The sequence below is a fragment of the Conger conger genome, chromosome 16 (assembly GCF_963514075.1).
Source record: "Conger conger chromosome 16, fConCon1.1, whole genome shotgun sequence".
Taxonomy (NCBI): domain Eukaryota; kingdom Metazoa; phylum Chordata; class Actinopteri; order Anguilliformes; family Congridae; genus Conger; species Conger conger.
In genome coordinates, this window is record NC_083775.1 from 32,185,534 (window position 1) to 32,207,494 (window position 21,961).

The 21,961-nt window shown below is 41.5% G+C and overlaps 1 protein-coding gene across 1 annotated transcript; it reads left to right on the plus strand.

Moving 5' to 3' along the window:
- The first annotated feature begins 1,315 nt into the window (after nucleotides 1-1,315).
- On the plus strand, nucleotides 1,316-18,286 carry moto (minamoto). Its single transcript, XM_061223341.1, has 8 exons — nucleotides 1,316-1,460; nucleotides 2,149-2,268; nucleotides 3,296-3,450; nucleotides 3,937-4,041; nucleotides 12,073-13,777; nucleotides 14,328-14,462; nucleotides 15,323-15,503; nucleotides 17,925-18,286. The coding sequence occupies exons 2-8, from the start codon at nucleotides 2,200-2,202 to the stop codon at nucleotides 18,059-18,061; spliced, it is 2,487 nt and encodes an 828-aa protein (XP_061079325.1). The 5' UTR covers nucleotides 1,316-1,460; nucleotides 2,149-2,199; the 3' UTR covers nucleotides 18,062-18,286.
- The last annotated feature ends 3,675 nt before the right edge of the window (nucleotides 18,287-21,961 follow it).

A 21,961-nucleotide genomic window follows, 5' to 3' on the forward strand; every position in this document is an offset into this window, starting at 1 on the left:
CCATTACACCAGACGCACTGAACCAATCAGAATAACACCAAACATTACTATATTCTGACCTGGGATTATCATGAAGCATCTTTATGCCATCTCCAGTACTCCTGTACTCAAATCCTGTAGGAATGTGAGAAAAGGGGGCCCCCAGGGCCCAAGAAGGCACCTCTAAGTATCCTTCTCTAGCTCTCCCCCACAGGCATGTGTGCCAACGGTGGGGGCTAACAATGTATGCTCCAGGAGGGGGAAGTCAGCAAGCTGACCAGCGCATGAGACCAAATGTTACTTTTGACTGGCTTACACCATCCATTTTGACATAACAGGCTGTTACAAATTCATGAAATTATAGCATAAAAAAAAGTAAACATATACCCTCACCAAGCACTTTATTAGGAACAATTTTACTTAATTACACCTACGTATTCATGCAATAATCCAATCAGCCAGTGTGGCAGCAGTGCAATGCATACAATCATGTAGATACAGGAGCTTCAGTTAATGTTTACATCAACCATCAAAATGGAGAAAAAATGTGATCTAAGTGACCATGGAATGATTGTTGGTGGCAGGCAGGGTGGTTTGAGTATCTCAGAAACTGTGGATCTTCTGGAATTTTCACGCACTAGTCTCTAGAATTTGCAAAGAATGGTGCAAAAAAAAAAAAATTGTAAATAAACAGAAAATCCAGTGAGCAGCAGTTCTGCATACAGAAACGCCTTGTTAATGAGAGACGTCAAAGGAGAATGGCCAGACTGGTCAAAGCTGACAGGAAGTTGACAGTAACGCATATAACCACACATTATAACAGGGGTATGCAGAAGAGCATATCTGAACACACAACGCATCATATCTGTAGGCTACAGCAGTAGAAGTATAAAAAATAAGTAATAAAGTGCTCCGTGAATGTATAATGTCCACGAGGGACACTTGCTCTCGGTACCCTAACCATAGGCCGTATAACACAGAGAACCCCGAGCAAGTGAAGACTGACGCAGTGAAAAGGAACAACTTTGACATACCTATTGGTTTTGCAAATGTAAATAAAATACATTTAAACAGCGCTTTATTTCACTGTACCATTAGGGCCTGCATGATGTCGCAGCGTGTACGTATGTCATAACTAAAGCGGTTGACTTCAGAGCTATCATTCTTGTGGACAAAATATTTCTTCAAGCTGCACTTTTGCCCTATCGACTACCCTTCCCCCAGTCTACAATCATTGGATGCCAGGTACAACTTTGTGACCAATCGGCTTCAGCAGCAGCTGGTTTAGCGTGATTACCACAGCCTGAATGGTGGATACCGAGCGCTTCGCGGGGAATCACGATCTCGAGCAGGTTTTAACGGGTGAGCTCGAGGAATATTGATGATCAAATTGTATATCTTCCTTTATTCGTTTAAACTTATCGCCGTTGTTTATCCCGTTAAAGGAAGAGAAAACGAATCGACCGCCTATCGAAAAAAAGGTGAATTTATTCTCATAAATAAATAACTTACGTTAGGAAAGGTATCTAAGCTAATAAACTAACGTTAAGTTGGTAGCTAATTTAGTAGCGTTAGCTAACGTTATACATCGTACTAAACGATGGCTAACTTACAGTATCATATTATTTACAAAGTTCATATGTCATGTCACATCGCTTTGAAACAAACGGTAGCTGACTGTAAGTTTCTTGTTCTTAACGTTAGCAAGCTGGCATCGCTATCTAGGCTATCTATAACGCCCGAGATGGTTCATGTTTTTCATGCTCGGCTAAGCTAGCTAAATGTAAAGCTGGTTATTGGTATTGGTGTAAAACCTGATAACATAGCCAGCAAATGAACTTGCATGCCATCAAGTTAGCTTGCTACCATTAAGTTGCATCATAAACCACTGAGGATTTAATTAGCTAGCTGATGGTTACAGTGAGATATTTACACTCATTTTTCACACTTAGAACCTTTATGTTAAAGAATGACTGATATCCTTTTACTGCTGTCTTTCAGCTATCCATGAGAAAAACTGAAATGTCTGTTTGTTCAAATTTTACAATATCAAAATTAAAGTATGTTACAGTACAAAATATGTAACATGACCCTGTCAAGTCAAGGAAACTGTCAGTGGCTGTTGCTTAATAGCCAAAGTGTGTAAAGTCATGAATATTATGTTTTCAGACAAATTATGCAGTGAAAAGTACAGTGAGTGGGGGTTCAAGCAGAGGAAATATGGCCTTCAGTCAGTTTCAGAGTGCAGCTTCTGGTTCAGATTCTTATTTTACATCGTATAAGCATCAGGTAAGCAATTATTAATATTGTATTGCCGATACAATTATTTTTCAAGGGAGCTAACCAGTCAAGGTTACCTTTACTAAATTTTGAGTTGATTTTACTTTGTGTTTGTGTGTTTATAAGCTATGCTAACATATTCAGTGTTTCCCACAGGTCTGAAAAAGACTTCTGTTGGCAGTATCTCTATTGGGGGGATGAAACAAAAATGATATTATAAATTAAATGGTGCTGTACTATAAGAAGAACAAAAAACAAACAGTCTGCAATGGGGGCCAAAAATCTGAGGAGACTATCAATTCCTGGTTGTTTCGAGGAATAACGCAATTATAATGCTCCAATTACACTTGTTATTTGAGAATACCTTATTGAGAACAAGTGGAGCTTATTTGAATGGCATTCCCCAGACAGTCAATCCAGTCAAATATCTGGTAGCAGGTGAAGAGGGAACATCAAGTAGGCTAAAGATCAGCTATGGGAAGTGGGTAGAATCAATGCCAAGCAAAGTGAAGGTGATAATCAGGATGAAAGATGGACTCACCAAGTACTAATGAACTTCAATACACACTTGTTTTGACATATTTAAAAAAGAATGCATTTCTGAGTGTGTAAACTGAAAATCATATGCCCTTGATAAGCAATCAGTTCTTGGTAGTATCCTCAGGCTTTTGGTTAGTTGAGATTTGAGAAATGCATGTCACTGTTTGATTGAAAATATTGTCCCAGTTTAAGAAAAAAGTCGTATAAATTAAAGTAAAATTGTATAAATACAACATAAAACATTTTCTTGCACAATTGTGTATTGTCTTGCACAATTTTTGGGAACACTAAATGTATGAAATTCTTGATAATGTTTTTTTTAAATATAACTAACCATTATTGCTCACGCCATTTTGTTGTCAGTGTTCATTGCAGTAAAACCTGGCAATTGCAAACTATCATACCCTGAGGAAGGCAAGCTATTCCAAATCTGTGAACTAAAATGCAGTCTTTGTGTGAAAATGTCAAAATGTTGTACTTTTATATTATTTTGCAGTCCAGTTTATGTGGGGATAGAGTTAGAGTCCCTCAGCCCTTCACCTCTCCCCTCCCCTTTCCTGGCTTTGCCCCCCAAGAGGAGTCATCGCTGCCCTACACACCCTGGGCAGCCCGGGAAGATCCCTACCAGCTCGGGGAATGTGCCAAGAACAGGTGCTTACCTGTCTTACTGTATGCTCACAATGTTCACCATTTCCTCTCAAAACATATACACTGTACATTGTCATGAAACAGCCCCCTTCCTGATATCCTCTATTATTACATATTTATCACACTGAACGGTTTCAGATCTTTAGACATGTATATAATGTAATATTAGACAACAGAACCCAACGGAACCCAAGTAACACAAAACATTTTTTTTAATGATGATTTTATTCATGTAAAGACAGAAGTGGAAAAAGTAATTGCCCACTTAAACGTAATAACTGGTTGCATCACATTTAGCAGCAATAATTGCAACCAAACACTTCCTTTAATTTGATATCAGTACTTGTGGAGGGATTTTAGCCCACTCCTTGGAGAATTGATTTAATTCAGATAAATCAGTAGTTTTCGAGCATGAACTGCTTGTTTCAGGTCAGATACCACAGCATCTCTTTTTGGGCTCAAGTCAGCTTTTGTACTTTCCTTTCCAAGGACTTTTGCTGATGGAAAGGAGTGTGGAAGTGAATCTGATCTCTATGGACTTGTGTCAAATATCCTGGAAGAGGCAGACCACATGGATACAGACTTTGCAGAAGAGTTAGTAACTCCTTTTTTCTTTTTCTGTTTCTCTGCTTTTTTCTGACTTAATACTTTTAAGACTGTTCCACAACATTGGAATAAAACCTCAGCCATTACCTTGGTGAACAGATTTACCAATAGCAGAATGATTTTGTCTCACAAATACAGTTCATGTTTTATATGTTGCTAACTTTGGCCAAGTTAATTCAGTGTTACTGGGAAGTCAGTTATTTTTGTTTGCTCTCTGTTGGCCAATTATTTTGAATAAAGTCTAACTAAGGAACTTAAATATAGACTCACTGAGCACTTTATTAGGAACATATATACTGGGTAGGGCCTCTATTTGCTCTCAAAACAGCCTCAATTCTTCATGGAATGGATTCCATAAGATATTGAAAACATTCTTTTGAGATTCTATTCCATGTTGATATAATTGGATCACGCCATTTCTGCAGATTTGTCAGCCACATCCCAAAGGTGTTCTATTGGATTCAGATCTATTGACTGGGAAGGCCACTGAAGAATATTGAACTCATTTTCATGTTCATGAATCCAGTTTGAGATGACTTTTGCTTTGTGACATGGTGCGTTATCATGCTGGAAGTAGCCATGAGAAGATGGGTACATTGTGGCCATGAAGGGTTGCACCTGGTCAGCAACAATACTCAAATAGGCTGCGGCATTCAAGCCATGATTTATTGGTGTACCAAGACATTCCCCACACCATTACACCATCCCCACCAGCCTGGACTGTTCACAGAAGGTAGGTTGGGTCCATGGATTCATGCTCTTGGCGGCAAATTCTGACTACCGTCTGTGTGCCTATGCTTTTCCAATCTTCACCTGTTCAATTTTGGTGAGCCTGTGCCCACTGCAGCCTCAGCTTTGTGTTCTTGGCTGGCAGACGTGGAACCCAATGTGGTCTTCTGCTGTTGTAGCCCATCCCCAAGTGTTGTGCATTCTGAGATGCTGAGATCAAATTTTTTCCCCATTCTGATGATTGATGTGAACATTAACTGAAGCTCTTGACCTGTACCTGCATGATTTTATGCATTGCAGTGTTGCCACACAATTGGCTGATAAGATAATTGCATGAATAAGTAGGTGTACAGGTGTTCCTAATAAAGTGATCAGTGAGTGTAAGTGCTTAGAATAGATTCATTATGCCTGTATGTGCTACAAAGGTTATTAATGGGCAATGCTTTTCTGTTTTTAGATAACAGCGCATAATGCAGTGCTACTTTGTATTTTTATTGCATTTCCCTGTTTTAAAAAGTAGTCGTCTTTCGATATTTCTCATACTTCACAATCTGCACATATTGTAATGTACATACGACACTGGGAGACTAACTTCTAGTAAAATTAAACAAGTAACTATAATTAACAGTTTACTACTTTAACTTATCCACAGTTTTAACACTAGGCAGGCCAGGGTTCTTTACTACCTATTAGGGATGTAAATGGTTAATCGGTTGCTTATTTTTCTTGGAATTCGTATGTTAAAACAAAAATTATATTCCTGAATGCATGAGGGCGCTCATCCATGGTATACGAGCTAGGTCTGAGACTATCTGGATGGTACAGTCCAAGTTACTGTATATTAAAATATATGGGTGGAACGAGGAAACTTAGCATGCTTATAACCACCTTCAAAGCAAGGCTTCCTAATGTTACCGTCGCCAGATAGTCATCTCACCACAAACGCTAACCTCTTTTTTTCAGTCTCAGAGTAGTCATAAGTATTCAGACCATTAATTCAGTACTTTGTAAAAGACCCTTTGGCAGCAGTTACAGCTTTCTTGTGTAAGTCCTTCAAGCTTTGCACACCTGGTTTTGGGTAGTTGTCTCCACAGATGTCCTATGGGGTTTAAGTCTAGGCTTTGGCTGGGCCACTCAAGAACTGTCAGACACTTGTCAGTAAGCCAGTTGAGCATTGTCTTGGCTGTATGATTCAGGTCATTGTTGGGCTGATGGGTGAATGGTCCCCCCGGTCTGAGGTCGTCTGTATTTGGTTTCATGCTTCCTTCCCTCAAGTCTGACCAGTCTCCCTGTCCCTGCTGCTGAAAAGCACCCCCATAGCATGATGCTGCCACCACCAAGCTACACCATTGGTATGGTATTAGCCATGTAAGGAGCAGTGCCTGGGTTTGCCAGGCAGTGCTTGGAGTTTCTGTCTCATCAGACCAATCTCCACAAGGGCAGTCATATGTCATTTTTCTCATTTTACTAAAGAATGGCTTCCGTCTAGCCACTCTACCATGAAGGCCTGATCAATGGAGTGCTGCTGAGATGGTCATCCTTCCGGCAGGTTCTCCCTTCTCTGCAGAGGACTTCCGAAGCTCTGTTAGAGTGAAAGTTGGGTTCTTTGTCAACTCCCTGACCAAGGCCTTCTTACCCAGTTACTCTAGGAAGAGTCCTGGTGGTTCCAAACTGTGTTGTGCAGCCAATTTTATTGCTATGAAGACCACTCTTAGTACGTAGTCTTGCTTTCCAAATGTGGGCTTACTTGCTGGAGGTGATTGTTACTTTATCTGTGCTGTTGACATAATGTAGGTATAAACAAATTAAGCACAGGACGAATTAGCTTGACGTTACAGAGCAAGCGATCATACTTCTGGGTTCTTCTACTTGGAATGGCCCATCTCCAGGCTCCTATTCTCTTTTAATACGTGACATACATGCTCGTTTCTGATTTCCGTTTTTCAGAGGAGGAAATCTGAAAGATCCAATCAGCCAACTTGATCAGCAACAACAAACAAGGCACTCTTTTGTCATTATTAATCGTCCATTAACATCGACTGATCAGTAATATAGAACCTGGAAGTAATTTACCATCTGTTGTTTATAAGCCTTCTGATTCACCCTATTGACTGGGAAAACCTGTTTGCTGCCTTAAAGGTACAATAGGTAAGATTTTTGTTAAAACATTTGGTCGCTAACCATTGTAAATCCCTTCCTATCGTTGAAAAAGTCCCACTGATATGCTGACTTACCCTCTGCCTGTGTTTATAGTGCTTAAATTCTGGTTTCAAAATATACAGTTGACAGGCCATCACTCTGTACCAAAACATTGTGCAGCTGTAGAATAATTCAAGCTCATTGGTTGAAAATTGGTTCTAATTGCCACAACCTTATGTTTTGCAATTCGGATTGTTCACGTGTAGCTGCCTACATTGCACTCCAGAAAAGCTATCACTGGAACTCTGTATACGATTGCTTATTATCCAAGCGAAGACTACATATCTAGTTATGAAACACTACCAGTTCGCTATCGGTAGCAACTAGCAGATTAGCCATAGTTAGCTCGACAAATTTACAAATATAGGAACAATACAAGGCAATATGAACATAGTAGCGAGCGTTGCGAGCCTCAGGCAATAACAAACTGGTATCGTTTTATAACTAGATGCAGTATACAACAGAAATGTGTACACCCCTGTGCAATATCACTTAAATGGCAAATGAGTCAAAATTGTATCACTTTACAGTCATTTAATTACTTCTAAGTTTTACAGTACGGTATTTGCTCTTATGTAAAATAAAAAACGAACAGTTTAGATTTACTATATAAAAAAATATGGGCCTCACAGTAGGAAAAAGTCAGTACACCTATCATTACTGAGATTGAAATCTTTTTTCTTTTTTTTCTTTTTCAATACTTGGTATGTCCACCTTTATTTTTGATGACAGACTCAATCCTCGGCATGGAGGATACCAGTGTTGCACAAATCTGTGGAGAAATGTTCTGCCATTCTTCAGAGACAATATTTTTCAGCTGCTCTTTCCTGGAGGGGTTGTGTTGCTCTACCTTTCGCTTTAAAATACCCCAAAGGTGTTCTATTGGGTTCAAGTCAGGCGACATACTTGGCCAGGTTATAGTTTTCACTCTTTTGTTCTTTAGAAACTCTTGCATAATTTTGGCAGTGTGCTTGGGATTGTTATCAAGCTGGAATAATCCTCTTCTGCCAAGCTTCTGGAGACTGGGAATCATCTTGTCTGCCAGTATTTTGGAATATCTATAGGCATTCATGGTGCCATCTATAAATGTCATCTCCCCAACACCTTTTGCACTCATGCAGCAATTACATTAAATTACATTAATGGCATTTGACAGACGCTGTTATCGGTACGAAGTACAATTTCAACTGCTACCTGCACAACAAAGATACGGACCTCTTTTTTATTTTTATTATTATTTTTTAATCGTAATACCACAACACGCAAATGTATGAACAAACCGCTTACCTAGCTAAACACTGCTTACCTAGCCAAACAATACATCCTAATACACAAGTAAATATCACAGCTAAAGACAGCAATTAAGGTCTACAGGGAGGTAGGGAGGGATAGGGAGAGTTGCAGCTTGATGAGGTGTGTCTTCAGCTTGCGTTTGAAGATGGCAAGAGATTCTGCTCTTCTGACGTCAACGGGGAGTTTGTTCCACCACTGTGGAGCCAGATCAGACAGTCGTGAGCAGGAGGTGGAAGTTTGGAGAGGAGGAGGTGCCAAGCGGCCTGTGGTGGCCGAACAAAGAGGTCTGTGTAGGGTCAGATTTTTTTGGGGGGTAAGCTAGGGCTGACCCCTTAACTGCTTTGAAGGCTAGCACCAATGTTTTGAATTTGATGCAAGCCATGACAGGCAGCCAGTGGAGGGAAGTAAGCAGGGGGGGTGACATGCGATTGTTTGGGAAGGTTGCAGACCAGACAAGCTGCTGCATTCTGGATAAGTTGGAGGGGTCTGATGGCGGACGCTGGGAGGCCAGCCAAGAAGGAGTTTCAGTAGTCTAGGCGGGACAAAACCATCGCTTGGACCAGGAGCTGGGTCGAGTAGGGGGTGAGAAAGGGGCGGATTCTCTGTATATTGTATAAGAAGAACCTGCATGACCGGGTCACTGCCGCAATGTTCTTGAAGAGGGACAGTCTGCTGTCCATCACCACGCCAAGGTTCCTTGGACAGGGTGATGGCTTCAGTGAGGTATCCCCTAGCGAAATGGAAAGATCCAGATGGGGAGAGGTAATAGCAGGAATGAATATCATTTCTGTCTTGCCTGGTTTGAGCTTTAGATGGTGGTTGTCCATCCAGCTCTGGATGTCACTCAGGCAAGCTACGGGATACGGGCTGAAGATACAGGCTGAAACCTGTGTGTCAGATGGTGGGAATGAGGTGAGGTGAGTTGGGTATCGTCTGCATAGCAGTGGTAGGATAGACCATGTGCAGTCATAACAGGGCCAAGGGAACAAGTGTAAAGAGAGAAAGAAGCGGGCCTAGGACTGAGCCCTGGGGAACTCCTGTGGCAAGGGGCTGAGGTGTCGATACTGTACCAGCCCAGGCAACCTGAGAGGTAGGACTCAATCCAGTTCAGGGCTGTGCCACAGATCCCCATTGCTGACAGGGAGGACAGGAGGATGGAGTAATCCACAGTGTCGAAGGCAGCACAGATATCTAGAAGAATGAGGACAGAGGAGAGGGAGGCTGCTTGTGCGGCATAGAGTGATTCGCTGACGGAGAGGAGTGCGGTCTCTGTCTGAAGCCAGACTGATGGGTGTCTAGCAGGTTGTTTTTAGAAAAGAAAGAAGAAAGTTGATTAGAAGCAGCTGGTTGGATTGTTTTTTTTTTTTTTTTTTTGGATTGATAGAAAAGGAAGAAGAGATACCGGGCGTTAGTTCTGGATGATGGAGGGATCCAGGGTAGGCTCTTTTTAGCAGCGGGGTGATATAGGCCCTCTTGGAAGATGATGGAAAACAGCCTGAAGACAGGGAGAAGTTGACAAGGGAGGAGACAAATGTGAGAATGTCAGGTGTGATAGCCTGGAGGAGAGAAGAGGGGATAGGTTCAAGGGCACAGGTTGTAGGGCGGTGGGAGAGCAGGTGTTGAGAAGCATGAGTCTGTAAGGGGAGAAAGTGGAAAAGGAAGGGATGGGCCTAAAGGGGGGGAGGGCACAAGGATGGTGGTTGCAAAGGATCTGCAGATGTCTGTGACCTTCTCATCCAAAAAATCAGCTAGTATATCAGATAGTATTTTACCTTGGCGGCAGTGACAGCAGAAGAGAATGCCGCCAGAAGGGACTGGTCGGCTGTGAGGTCTTGTGAGATTTGCCCCACTTCCTCTCCACTGCGTGGAGGTTGGCCCTGGAGGTACATACGGTGCCAGATATCCAAGGACTGGGAGGGGATGTGCGAGGTGGTTTTGAGACAAGGGGACAGAGAGAGTCAAATGCAGAGGCGAGAGATGAAAGGAGGGTGGCAGATGCAGAGTCAGTGGGGAGTTTGGAGAAGGATTCGAGAGGGGGAGAGAGGCGGTGAAGTGCCGTCGCTCTGAGCACACCTATTTCTATTGGCTAAAATCATTTAAAAGGAATACCAAATCAAGACTAATCTTGTGACAAATACCAGTGCTATTAAAAAAATGATCAATCACTTACCAGGTAGCCAACCAGTTTCAGTGATTAACACAACGATGAAACAAACTAGCTCAAGCCCTAACCTCAGCTGTTCAAAATAGCAATTTTAGAATCTACTTTACCGCGTCTAGTGGAACGGCCCGCAGCGATACCAACGCACCTGGTTAAAATTATGTACTCACTCCCACCTCCATCCTTCACTGTCGGGACTATACATTCACTGTGGTAGTCCTGGCGAGGTTCACGCCAGACATGCTGGACCCCATCTGAGCCAAACAAATTTATCTTGGTCTCACCTGGCCAAAGAATGCGCTCCCAATATTCATTGGGCTTCTTTTCTTGCAAGCAAGGGTTCTTTAGTTGACGCAGTCCATAGAGGTTGATTGCTATGCAATGTCCTTCGCACTGTCTGAGCTGTCACAGAAACTCTGATTTCCATTGATGACTTCTGTGTCAAGTCTGAAGCACTGCCCGTTTTTCAGAGCTAGATTGTGCAAGTAGCGCACTGTCTGTGCCGTCATTTTAAGAGGACGGCCACTGCGGCTCTGATTAGTGGTGCTATGGCTCATTCCATACCTCCTGATTACTGCTGCAACTGTGTTTCTACTGATTTTTAGTTAGTCACCATTCTTCCTGTATCCTTTTTCATCTTTGTGAAGTCTCACAATCAGATTTTTCATTCCATCCGGCAATTATTTTCCATGTGGAGCCATGATGCAGACATGCAGATAGACACAGCTCATAGGTCTAAAACTGAGAAAGTTCTGGTGTTCATAGGTCATTTTATAACTATGTTCATGCAATTAGTGCAATTAGGCTAATTGGAAATCACAGGTGTACTCAATTTTCAAGTTTCTACATTGAGGCCTGTATTTTCAATGTAGTCTTTCTAAAGTATTTATTTTTGATTGTTCGTAAGAGGAAATACTGTACTTGTCGCCTTAGAAATGATGCAATTATTGAGAGGTGATACAATATTGAATCAGTTGACATTTAAGTGATATTGCACAGGGGTGTACTGACTTTTGTTGCATACTGTATGTACTCTTCGCTTGGATAATAAGCAATAGTATACAGAGGTTCAGTGATCAATTTGGGCAGCTATTTGGGCAGCTACACGTTCCTTTTTTCTCTTTGAATGTTCAATCATTTGTAAACCTTTATTTCTCCCAAAAGCTGCAGTTGCATCGTTTGTAGTAGACTGTCTTATCTTAGCTATATAGCCAGCTAGTTACACATTGTGTAGCACACCAAAGTCAAGAAACCCTCTCATAAAGTCACCTGTTCGGCGAACATCTTACTAGAACACTACGAAAAGACGGCAGGCTCTGTTGCGTTTGTCGCTGTCAACTTTCCAAAACAGTGCTTGTTGTGGTTTGAGGGTGTTTGTTGCTGCAATTCCTCTATTGATGGAATGACCTATTGTACCTTTAGAAATTACAGGAGATTAATAACCTTGTTGTTTTCTCTTTCTTTGGAACAATAGTTAAATTATAAAACATTAGTTAAGCTGTCAATATAAACCTGAAAAGTTAATTCATTGAATCACACTTGAAATGATCCTGACATCACTGTGTAATACAGAGTATGTTTTGTTATTTCTCCCCACTTGAGCTTGAGTGTCTTAACTTTCTCCTCCATCTTTACAGGGCACTATCAAGTTTGAAGTCTGTATGGTCTCCCAAGTCAGTGAGGGAAGCCAACAGCCAACAATACTTCCTCTCAGAATCAAAAATGCAATCAAATTCCTTTCCGGTCTATCCTGAGCCATTTAATCAATGCCACAGGCAGCTCTCAGATAAAGAGCCACAACAGAAGATTGTGCATCACCAAAGTTTCAACGGCTTTGACGTCAAAAACCAGTGGCTCTTTCCGCCCAGCAATGGCGATACGGATACGTACTCTCTGCAGACTCAGGACATGGAGAGGGTGTTGTGTCAGGAGGGATCAATGGGAGGGAACTCCTTTCTGCCGAAGAACAAACCGGAAACGGATTACGGTTCAGTCGGAAAGCTGGACGGGCGCTCTCATCACATCGACGGTGTCGCGTCCTCTTTTGGCTTACAGAACCGACTGAACGACTACTTCTTCGGTTGCAACGCCAGCCATTTGACGCACGGACGGGTCAAGCCCCACAGGAGCAAGCAGTTCCCCCTTCCTGAGGGAAACATGTTGGCCAGGGACATGCAGGGGCTTCTGGTGAGTGAAGCAGACTCGTTCAGCAGGGAGTCGCAGAACAGGCAGGGCGGACAGAGAGAGTTTGATGAACAGGTACCCGAGCAGCAGAGCTTCTCATACCCCAAGATCCCAGCTCTCGATACACAGGTCCTCCAGTTTAAGAAGGAGCAGGCCGGGGACTTTAGAGAGTCCCTCAATAACAGGACCAAGACACAATCACCGACGGGCAACTACTACGCCAAAGATTTCCCAGGGCCTCAGCATGCCGAACACTTACAGCCACCCAAAGGCTTTTCACCTTCTTTCACTGTGCCAGCACCTGCCCTCAGCAAACACATGGATAATTATTCCCTTCCCAACCAGCATCCCCCTCATCAAAGCCAGCTAGGCCACTACCTCAATCAAGTCAAGCAGCCTAATGGAAATGGAGCCGCATCCGGGCTGTCTAAAATGCTGTCGCACTCGGTGTCAGAGTTCGTGCCCCAGCATCAGGCGGAGAGAGCAGTGTCGTGCCTCACGGATTACGCACAGGGAGACGGCCCCCACGTCCCAAACAGGGCCGCTCAGAGCCAGGCTGGGTTAAACCTGGAGGGATTAAGGAAAGGAGGAGACAGCAGTCAGTTTGAGCCAGACAAGAACACGATGCACTGTAACCTCGCCAGCGAGGGGCAGTCTCCCCTGCGCTTTGAGGGGAAAATGAAGCCACAGACCCAGAGAGAAGGGGATAGGAAGCCTGGGTTTCAGCCCGAGACTTACCTTGATTTTCTGGGAAGAGTGTACGGTTCGCAAAGGCATGCGGGTGGGAACTTTGGCGTGAACACCTCGGGAAAGAAGGAGCCTTCTGCTCTGTTCCCATATGTGTGTGCTGTGGGCGACCCCAGGAAGAATCCCTACCAGCTGCAGCTTGGCATCGGAGGCTTCCCGCCCAGGTCAGCCTTCCCATATGGCAACCCGGTCACATTTATGGATCTGTGCAACCTGCTGCCAGATGGCGAGTTCCTGCCCTTCAACCCCTACCTCCATGACATGAGTGGAGACGGGCCATTCCTGGGCATGGCAGCCACAATGAGGTCCCCGCGGCTTGTGAAGAACCACTGCGCCCCCACCGGCCAGCTCCACTACCAACTGGAGGAGTGTTATGAACAATGGAGGGTCCTGGAGAAGGAGAGGAAAAAGGTAACCCTGCAGACGGCTAGATAAAAAGCAAGGAGGTGAATTTGACTTTAAGGTACAATAGGTAATTTCGGACTTACAGTCAAGAGAGGAATAGCAGCAACACCTTCAAACCACTCCAAACCAACACTGTTTATCACTCCCCCTTTTCTGTAAACACGCTGACATTGACATTGGCTGTGGCACTTAGAACCAATTTTAAACCAATGAGCTTTGGTCAGTGAGCCTTTTTCAATGATAGGAATGGATTTACAATGGTCTGGTAACAACGTTTTAACACAAAAATCTTACCTATTGTACCTTTAATGTGGTCAGCCACATACATATCCCTTGGGATCCTGCATTGTAATTACTCTATAATAATTTTATGTATATCCAGTTTTCATGCATTTTGTATTGCTATTTGTGTCATTTGGGAGAAACACTTCAGTCATTAAACAAGAGTGAGGCTGCAACCAAGTGCTTATTGATTTTTCTGTCATGTATAGAATGTGGAAAGATTAAATGAAAGAACATGAATTGAGTGAAGTTGGCTTACTTTTTTCTATGACAGGCTGAGGCAATCCTTGCAAGGTATTATCCTGGGAAACGAGTTTCAGCAGTGAGCTGCAGCGCCTTCCCAAAAGTCCCACCAAATCCTTCCCGAGTTGACCGTCTCATTGTGGACCAGTTGCGCGAACAAGCCAGGGTGAGGATTTTCAACTTTTGAGTTGTTACTAAATCCTTACCTAATACTAAATAGCTACCTTTGGACCCATCCTTGAATTAAATAATTCATTGTTAGTCAGCCAGTGAGAGCCCAGATGTCCTCTAAAATTCAAAGTGTCATTGTCTCCCACCTCCTGATCAAGAGTCATGCAGTTGTTACCAATTAAATTTAATTTTGGGCTGACATATTCAAAGTCAACTTTGAAATTAGTTAAAGTGAGTTAACTTCAGTTTCTGTCAGTCCCTGGTGGTTTTCAAACATCCAGTTTTCAAATAAATCTTTGGCTGACACCCATATGGCCACAAAATGGTTGCTTTGGTGTCTAAAAAAATAATCCTCATCTGTATACTTAACCAGGGTTTGATATTATCATCTGCCATCGGGGTACATGGTAAGCTGTGGTGGGTAAGAATGCCTGCTTTGCCAGGTACTCTGAATCTTTGAATTAAGGAAAACATAAACAAAAATAATTATTTTTTTCAACTTGAACATGTCTGCAATCATGATGCAGTATTAATCATGATGTGCATGACTCCTGAAAATATTTAATAGCCAATTCAGTGACTTGTACAACTTGTAAATATCAGTTCTTACCAACCTAAAATGTTAGTGATGAGACAACAATTAGTACAACAGTGCTTTCCCAACCTGTCACCTTTTATGACCCTTGCAACTTTGTATAGGGTATAGCAAGTAAGCCTTTTGGGTTATGCTCGGTTCAGCATTTCACTTCAGAACCTTTTTCATAATCGTGTCAGTCATTGAGAATGCACTTACCTATTTTATTCATTAGATGTGGAAAAAAAACATCATAATGATTATCACAATGTATGTTTTAGGTTGTCAGCCTTTTGGGGAAGATGGAGCAACTGGGCAGTTTCCCCCTCCACGCTAATATTTTGTCTTCGCTGGACCGACATCTTGAAGCTATTTACGTTACACAGACACGCCGCAATGAGGAGTTTGTGAACTCTTCAAACCGACAGAGACAAGGAGCACCATATTTTGGAGAGGACAGAGGTAATTTAATATTCTACAGCTATAAATGATTTACTCATACAATGGTGTCAAATGTGCCTTAAACGTCAGTTGTTGTCAGTATTCAGTTCATGAAATCTAGTGTTTCTATTGAGGCATTTCAAATCAAAAGGCAATTTAACACCTATCGATATGGTCTCTCATATCGCAGGCAGCGTATGAAGGATTACACAAATTTAATCACCACCTTGCATCCAATCAGAATTAAGTATTCACCCAGACCACGGTATAGCTATCACCAACTCCCACGCCTCCGTGGCTCAGTAGTTTGTGGTGCCACTCCCACCCTCCGTGACTTGTGTTGTTGACTTGCTCTCTCATCTTAAATGTATTAGATTTGAGCTTGCCCTTTAGGCGGGATTATGTGTATTGAAGGGCATTTGATAGAGATGTGGAAATGTCCTCCTGTCTGGCATTAAAGCAAAGAACTGCTTTATTGTAGCGTTTTATTTGCATAAGTTATTAATTAAACCCTTATCCCCCCCTAAATTGTGTCATGTTGAGAGAAGCCGTTCTATTTTTGCTTTCTAATACAATTCTGTCAAAGTGTTTCCTCAACATCTCACGGGCATCATAGTGTCTTTTCAATGACTTGTGGGAGGCTGAGGCAAAGGGAGGCAAGGAAATTGACCCCCTCTTTCAAAATGATGTTTTTAAGAGCCTGTTTCGCACAACACGTTTTTGAGCGACTGAAGATAAATACACCTATATAAATGGTTGATTTTTAAATAGTAAAACGAAATGTGTTGCAATAGTGACATTGTATACAGTATGTACTGTAACTTTGGTATGAGAAGCTTCTTAGCTGTGTCATCAGGTGTGATTTGCCAGGATCATACCAGGCTATTGCATGTATGTACAGTGCTGTGCAAAAGTTTTAGGCAGGTGTGAAAAAATGCTGTGAAGTAAGAATGCTTTCAAAAATAGAAATGTTAATAGTTTATTTTTTATCAATTAACAAAATGCAAAGTGAGTGAACAGAAGAAAAATCAAAATCAAATCAATATTTGGTGTGACCACCCATTACCTTCAAACCAGCATCAATTCTTCTGGTACACTTGCACAAAGTCATGGATTTTGTAGGCAAATAATCAGGTGTGTGATTAACCAATTATACCAAACAGGAGGTAATGATCATCAATTTAATATGTAGGTTGAAACACAATCATTAACTGAAACAGAAACAGCTGTGTAGGAGGGTTAAAACTGGGTGAGGAACAGCCAAACTGCTTCCAAGGTGAGGTTGCTGAAGACAGTTTAATGTCAGAAGTCATACACCATGGCAAGACTGAGCGCACCAACAAAACATAAGAAATTTCAAGGCAGACAGGGGTTTCCAGATGTGCTTTCCAAGTTCTGTTGAAGAAGCACAAAGAACGTTGAGGACCATAAACACAGTGGTCAGCCAAAGAAATGAAAGACACATCATGCTTGTAGCAGATGAAAGACACATCATGCTTACTTCCCTTCACAATCAGAAGATGCCAAGCAGTGCCATCAGCTCAGAATTAGCTGAAACCAGTGGGACCCAGGTACACCCATCTACTGTGTGGAGAAGTCAAGTCAGAAGTGGTCTTCATGGAAGAATTGTGGCCAAAAAGCCATACCTCCAATGTGGAAACAAGGCCAAGCGACTCAACTATGCACGAAAACACAGAAAAATGCAGCAGGTTCTCTGGACTGATGAGTCAAAATGTGAAATGTGAAACTGTAGCAGAAGGCAGTTTGTTTGCCAAAGGGCTGGAGAGTGGTACAAGAATGAGCGTCTGCAGGCAACAGTGAAGCATGGTGGAATTTTGGGGCTGCATTTCTGCAAATGGAGTTGGGGATTTGGTCAGAATTAATGGTCTCCTCAATGCTGAGAAGTACAGGCAGATACTTATCCATCATGCAATACCATCAGGGAGGCATCTGATTGGCCCCAAATTTATTCTGCAGCAGGACCTCAAACATACAGCCAATGTCATTAATAACTATTTTCAGCGTAAAGAAGGACAAGGAGTCCTGGAAGTGATGGTATGGCCCCCACAGAGCCCTGATCTCAACATCATCGAGTCTGTCTGGGATTACATGAAGAGACAGAAGCATTTGAGGCTGCCTAAATCCACAGAATAACTAGCTAGTTCTCCAAGATTTCCAAGAGTTTGGAACAACCTACCTGCCGAGTTCCTTCAAAAACTGGGTGGTCACACCAAATATTGATTTGATTTAGATTTTTCTTCTGTTCATTGACTTCTATTGTTGCATTTTGTTAATTGATAAAACGAAACTATTAACATTTCTATTTTTGAAAGCATTCTTATTTTACAGTATTTTTTCACACCTGCCTAAAACTTTTGCACAATACTGTATGTTTCTGAGTATGTCTGCAGAAATGTAATGTAATGTAATTGCTGCTTTTAGATATCCTTCTGCTGGCCGTAGCGCTGAGGGAGATGTGCATATCCACCAGGAAGTCTCGCACAGCTCTGTGGTGCGCGGTGCAGATGACCTTGCCCCAGACCACCCCCGCAAAGCCAGAGGAGCAGATGGGCTTCTGAAGAGGCGCGCTCTGCTCTAGCGTCTCACGCCTGAGATATTAACTAGCGACAGGCCAATACAAGTCTTAGCGCCTTTCAAACAGCAATTGTGCCATCGATAAAACTCATGCAGTGGCAGGCGACTAAGCGCGTTTCCTGCTTCATTGAAATTCACACATCAAATAAAAATACACAAATCTATATCTTGATATAAAAAATTATATTGCCATGAATATCAATACGTCTTTTGCTCAGAGACTTTTTACCTGCAAGTTGATGATCACTGGAGGTGGTATGCAGTGTTGTACTTATCAATATTATAATTAGTTATGTTTCAGGTCCTGTAATCTGCGAAGATAATGAGTTTCAGTTATTACATCAAACTTTAGTAAAATATGATTAAATGTCTAAAAGGTAATACTCAATGTATATCTAATTTACCTTATTTACCAAGATTGTTTTGAGTGTAATTAGTGTTGCAGCTAAAGAATTTGAATCTTGAAACAGTGACCTTCAATACATTATTTAAGTGACTTATTTATAATAATTCAGATGTATTAATCATTTATTGTTTTCAGTGTTTTTTACTTATTTATTGGAATTTGGCTTTTGGATTTGAGTGCACTACCAGAAAACAAATAATTGCTTATATTCGGTTAGTATTTTCCTTGTTTGTGTTGTAACAATCAGATCATTTGTATGTGTTATATGCTTCTGGTTTATTTGGACTATATCTGATGTTATATTTATTTATTCTTAATTACTAAAGAAAGTGTAAATGTAAGTGTATTTCAGTGGCTTACTGAAGATTGAATCTTGTTGATTTTTTAAAATAAAGCAGCAAAATGTTTATTATATTGTTCTAATCAATCAATTTGAAGTTTAAGGAAGGAGAAGCACAGTTAAAGAATTAAAAAAGAATAATAATTAGGAGGTTGATTTGTTTAATCTAGCATGAAGTGTAACTTAAAACATCCTGTGTAAGACAAAGGGGATAATGTTTATTCTCCCTGGACCTTGAAGGTTTCTGTCTGTTTTCTGACATTTCCATTCTGTTGCGTTCATGCAATCACTAATGTAAGAAATAAAACTTTTATTGACTGAAATTGATTTTATTTATTGATTTTAAAAAAATGCATAAACCAATCTAAAATGGCATTACATCTGTGACATAAAAAGCACTGGAATTCAACATGAGGTGCATTGCCGCCACCTACTGTTGGTTGCGAAAATCCTTATTGAGAGGTCAGCCTTCATTTAGAGAAGGCAAAGAATATCAAGAAGCTACAAAAGGCAGTTTTTAATTTCCCCTTTACAATGTTGTAGCTTTTAGAAACTTTATAACCGTTGAAACATCATGAAACGGTATCTCCCTGTGATTCCCCAGTAGCAATTCTCCCACACATTTATCAATCCGAGCGTTTCCCATTGAAAAAAACAGTGCTGTACATTCAATCTTGTGAACATCCCCTCATCGTGCCTATTCCCTTATCAATCCAGACGTTAGTTTTCATATCATTATAATATCATTTCTCCTTTATTGTTCCATTCACATTGTCACAAAATGGAGAACTCTTACAACAGTGGTGAGTATTCCCAGGAGCCAAAGGAGGCCCGCCAACATTTCTCCAAGGGCACAGCAACAACTCATCCAGGAAATCACAAAAGATGAACATCGAAAGACCTGCAGGCCTGGCTAGCTTCAGCCAAGGTCAGTGTTCATGACTGTACGATAAGAAAGCCTGGGAAAAAATGGCATTCATGGGAGAATAGCAAGGTGGAAACCACTGCCCATAGAATAATATTTGCAGAAACGGGCCTGGATGATCCCCAAGCCTTTTTGGATAATTTTATGTGGGAAAAAGTATAAAGTTGAACTTTGAACTTTGAATTCCAGGTCCCATTATGTCTGGTGTAAAGCATGCGTTGCTGCCTCTGGACCTGGAGAACTTACCATCATTGAAGGAATCATTATTGAATTATTGAAGAATTTTGCTCTCTACCATAAAATATTGAGGATATCCGGTCACCTGCCCATGAGCTGAAGCTGAAGTGTGATTGGGTTATACAGCAAGACCAAAACACCAAAGCAAGTCCACATCTGAATGGCTGAAAAGAAATATAATGTTTTGGAGTGGCCTCGTAAAAGAGCCAAATTGAACCCAATAGAGATGCTGTGGCACGACGTGAATTAAAGCAATTGTGCAAAGGAAAATATTCCTCCCCAGTGAAAGACTGATATCAAATTATAGGAAGTGTTGGGTTGCAATTATTGCTGCTAGAGGAGGCGGTGCAACCACTTATTACATGTAAGGGGCAGTTACTTTTTCACAAGACTACTGTCTGTTCTGGCTCCACGGTGGTGGAACGAACTCCCCGTTGAGGTCAGAACTGTAGAATCTCTCCCCACCTTCAAGCGCAAGCTGAAGACACACCTCTTCAAGCAGCACCTCTCCCCATCCCTCCCTACCTCCCTGTGAACCTTAATTGTTGTCTCTGTGACTTGCTTTGTGTATCGGTATTTTTAGTTGGCTAGGTAAGCAGTGTTTGGATAGTTAACTTTGGTTACTTTTGCTCTGTTTCTTTGTTTCTTTGTTCTCAAAAAAAAAAAAAAAAAAGGCCCTCTAGGGTCTTTCAGCGAACTTATCCCTGGTTATGGGTATGCACTTTGTTGTACGTCGCTCTGGATAAGAGCTTCTGCCAAATGCCAATAATGTAATGTAATGTAACAAGGGTGATATAGGTGTTTGATAACCCTTTGCCTAAAATATTTTTTTTGTGTTTATTCAGGTTCCCTTTGTCAAATATTTCATTTTGTCTAAAGATCTGAAGCCATCCAGTGTGACAAATATGCAATAATAGATTAAATCAGGTTGGGGCAAATACTTTTTTTTATAATTTATGAATTATGTTTATGGATATTGATAAGGTCTGAGGAGCATCGACTTGTGATCACAACAAACAAAACAAGCTAATCCAAGATGAATTATTGATTTCCAAAATGCAGTCGAAGATGCTTCATATGATACTTCATATAATGCTTCATGGGGACTTCAACAATGGATTCTCACAGATTGACTCCTTGCTTAAAGTTTAGAATAACATTTTCTGTTACTGGCTTATAAATCTTTAAAAAGAATTATGATAGGATGCAATTGCCATTTTAAATACCTTTTTAAATATCTGACTCTAAGTATCTTGTGGGATGTCATTTGAACATTTAACACTAGGTGGCAATATATGACATTGAAACTCCTCTGCCTCTGGGTCCCTGTGGTATTCCTTTTCAGAAACGCAGGCAGAATAAAGATCAATAACTTGGTTTCTATCAGAAATATTTCATTATGGAATGAAAAGACAAGTATAATAATCATATTTTCTCCCTAGAAATCAAAAGTCATATGTAGGCAAGACGCACAATATTCAGTCACCATCAAACAATAACAGAAAGCACAGGAGGAGCTGCTGAGAACAGCTGAGTGCTTCAGCTAACCCTCTGTCACAATCTGTTCACTCTCAAAAAGGATGTCTTAATCCAACACACTTTTGACTGCTTTTGTGAAAGTAACACGTTATCCTTTACTAGGCATGGATGGCGGTGTGTCTAAAATGACACGTGTGTTGTTTAGATCATGTCCGTTGTTCTTTGGTTCTTCAAGCTGTTATTTTTGTGGTAAATGTCCTATAAATGGCAGCAGTGAAAATACATGACTCAGGGGGCTGCTGGGTGGCCCTGTCCCTGTTCCAGTGAGTGGATCGAAGGGCCTTCAGTGGCTGGCAGCTCCGCAGGGTGAATCATACGGAGAGACTTCACATGATTCAGATATATCAGGCCCACAGTTTCTGTAGTTTCACATGAAGAGTCTGCCCCTGACTCCTGTCTGTGTGAGCTCAGCTTGTGGCCTGACACCAGTTGCTTGG

Coding starts and splice junctions, on each gene's coding strand:
- moto (XM_061223341.1), top strand. CDS start 2,200: ATGGCCTTCAGTCAGTTTCAGAGTGCAGCTTCTGGTTCAGATTCTTAT. Junction 14,463..15,322: donor AGTTGCGCGAACAAGCCAGG/GTGAGGATTTTC, acceptor TGTATGTTTTAG/GTTGTCAGCCTTTTGGGGAA. Junction 15,504..17,924: donor ATATTTTGGAGAGGACAGAG/GTAATTTAATAT, acceptor TGCTGCTTTTAG/ATATCCTTCTGCTGGCCGTA.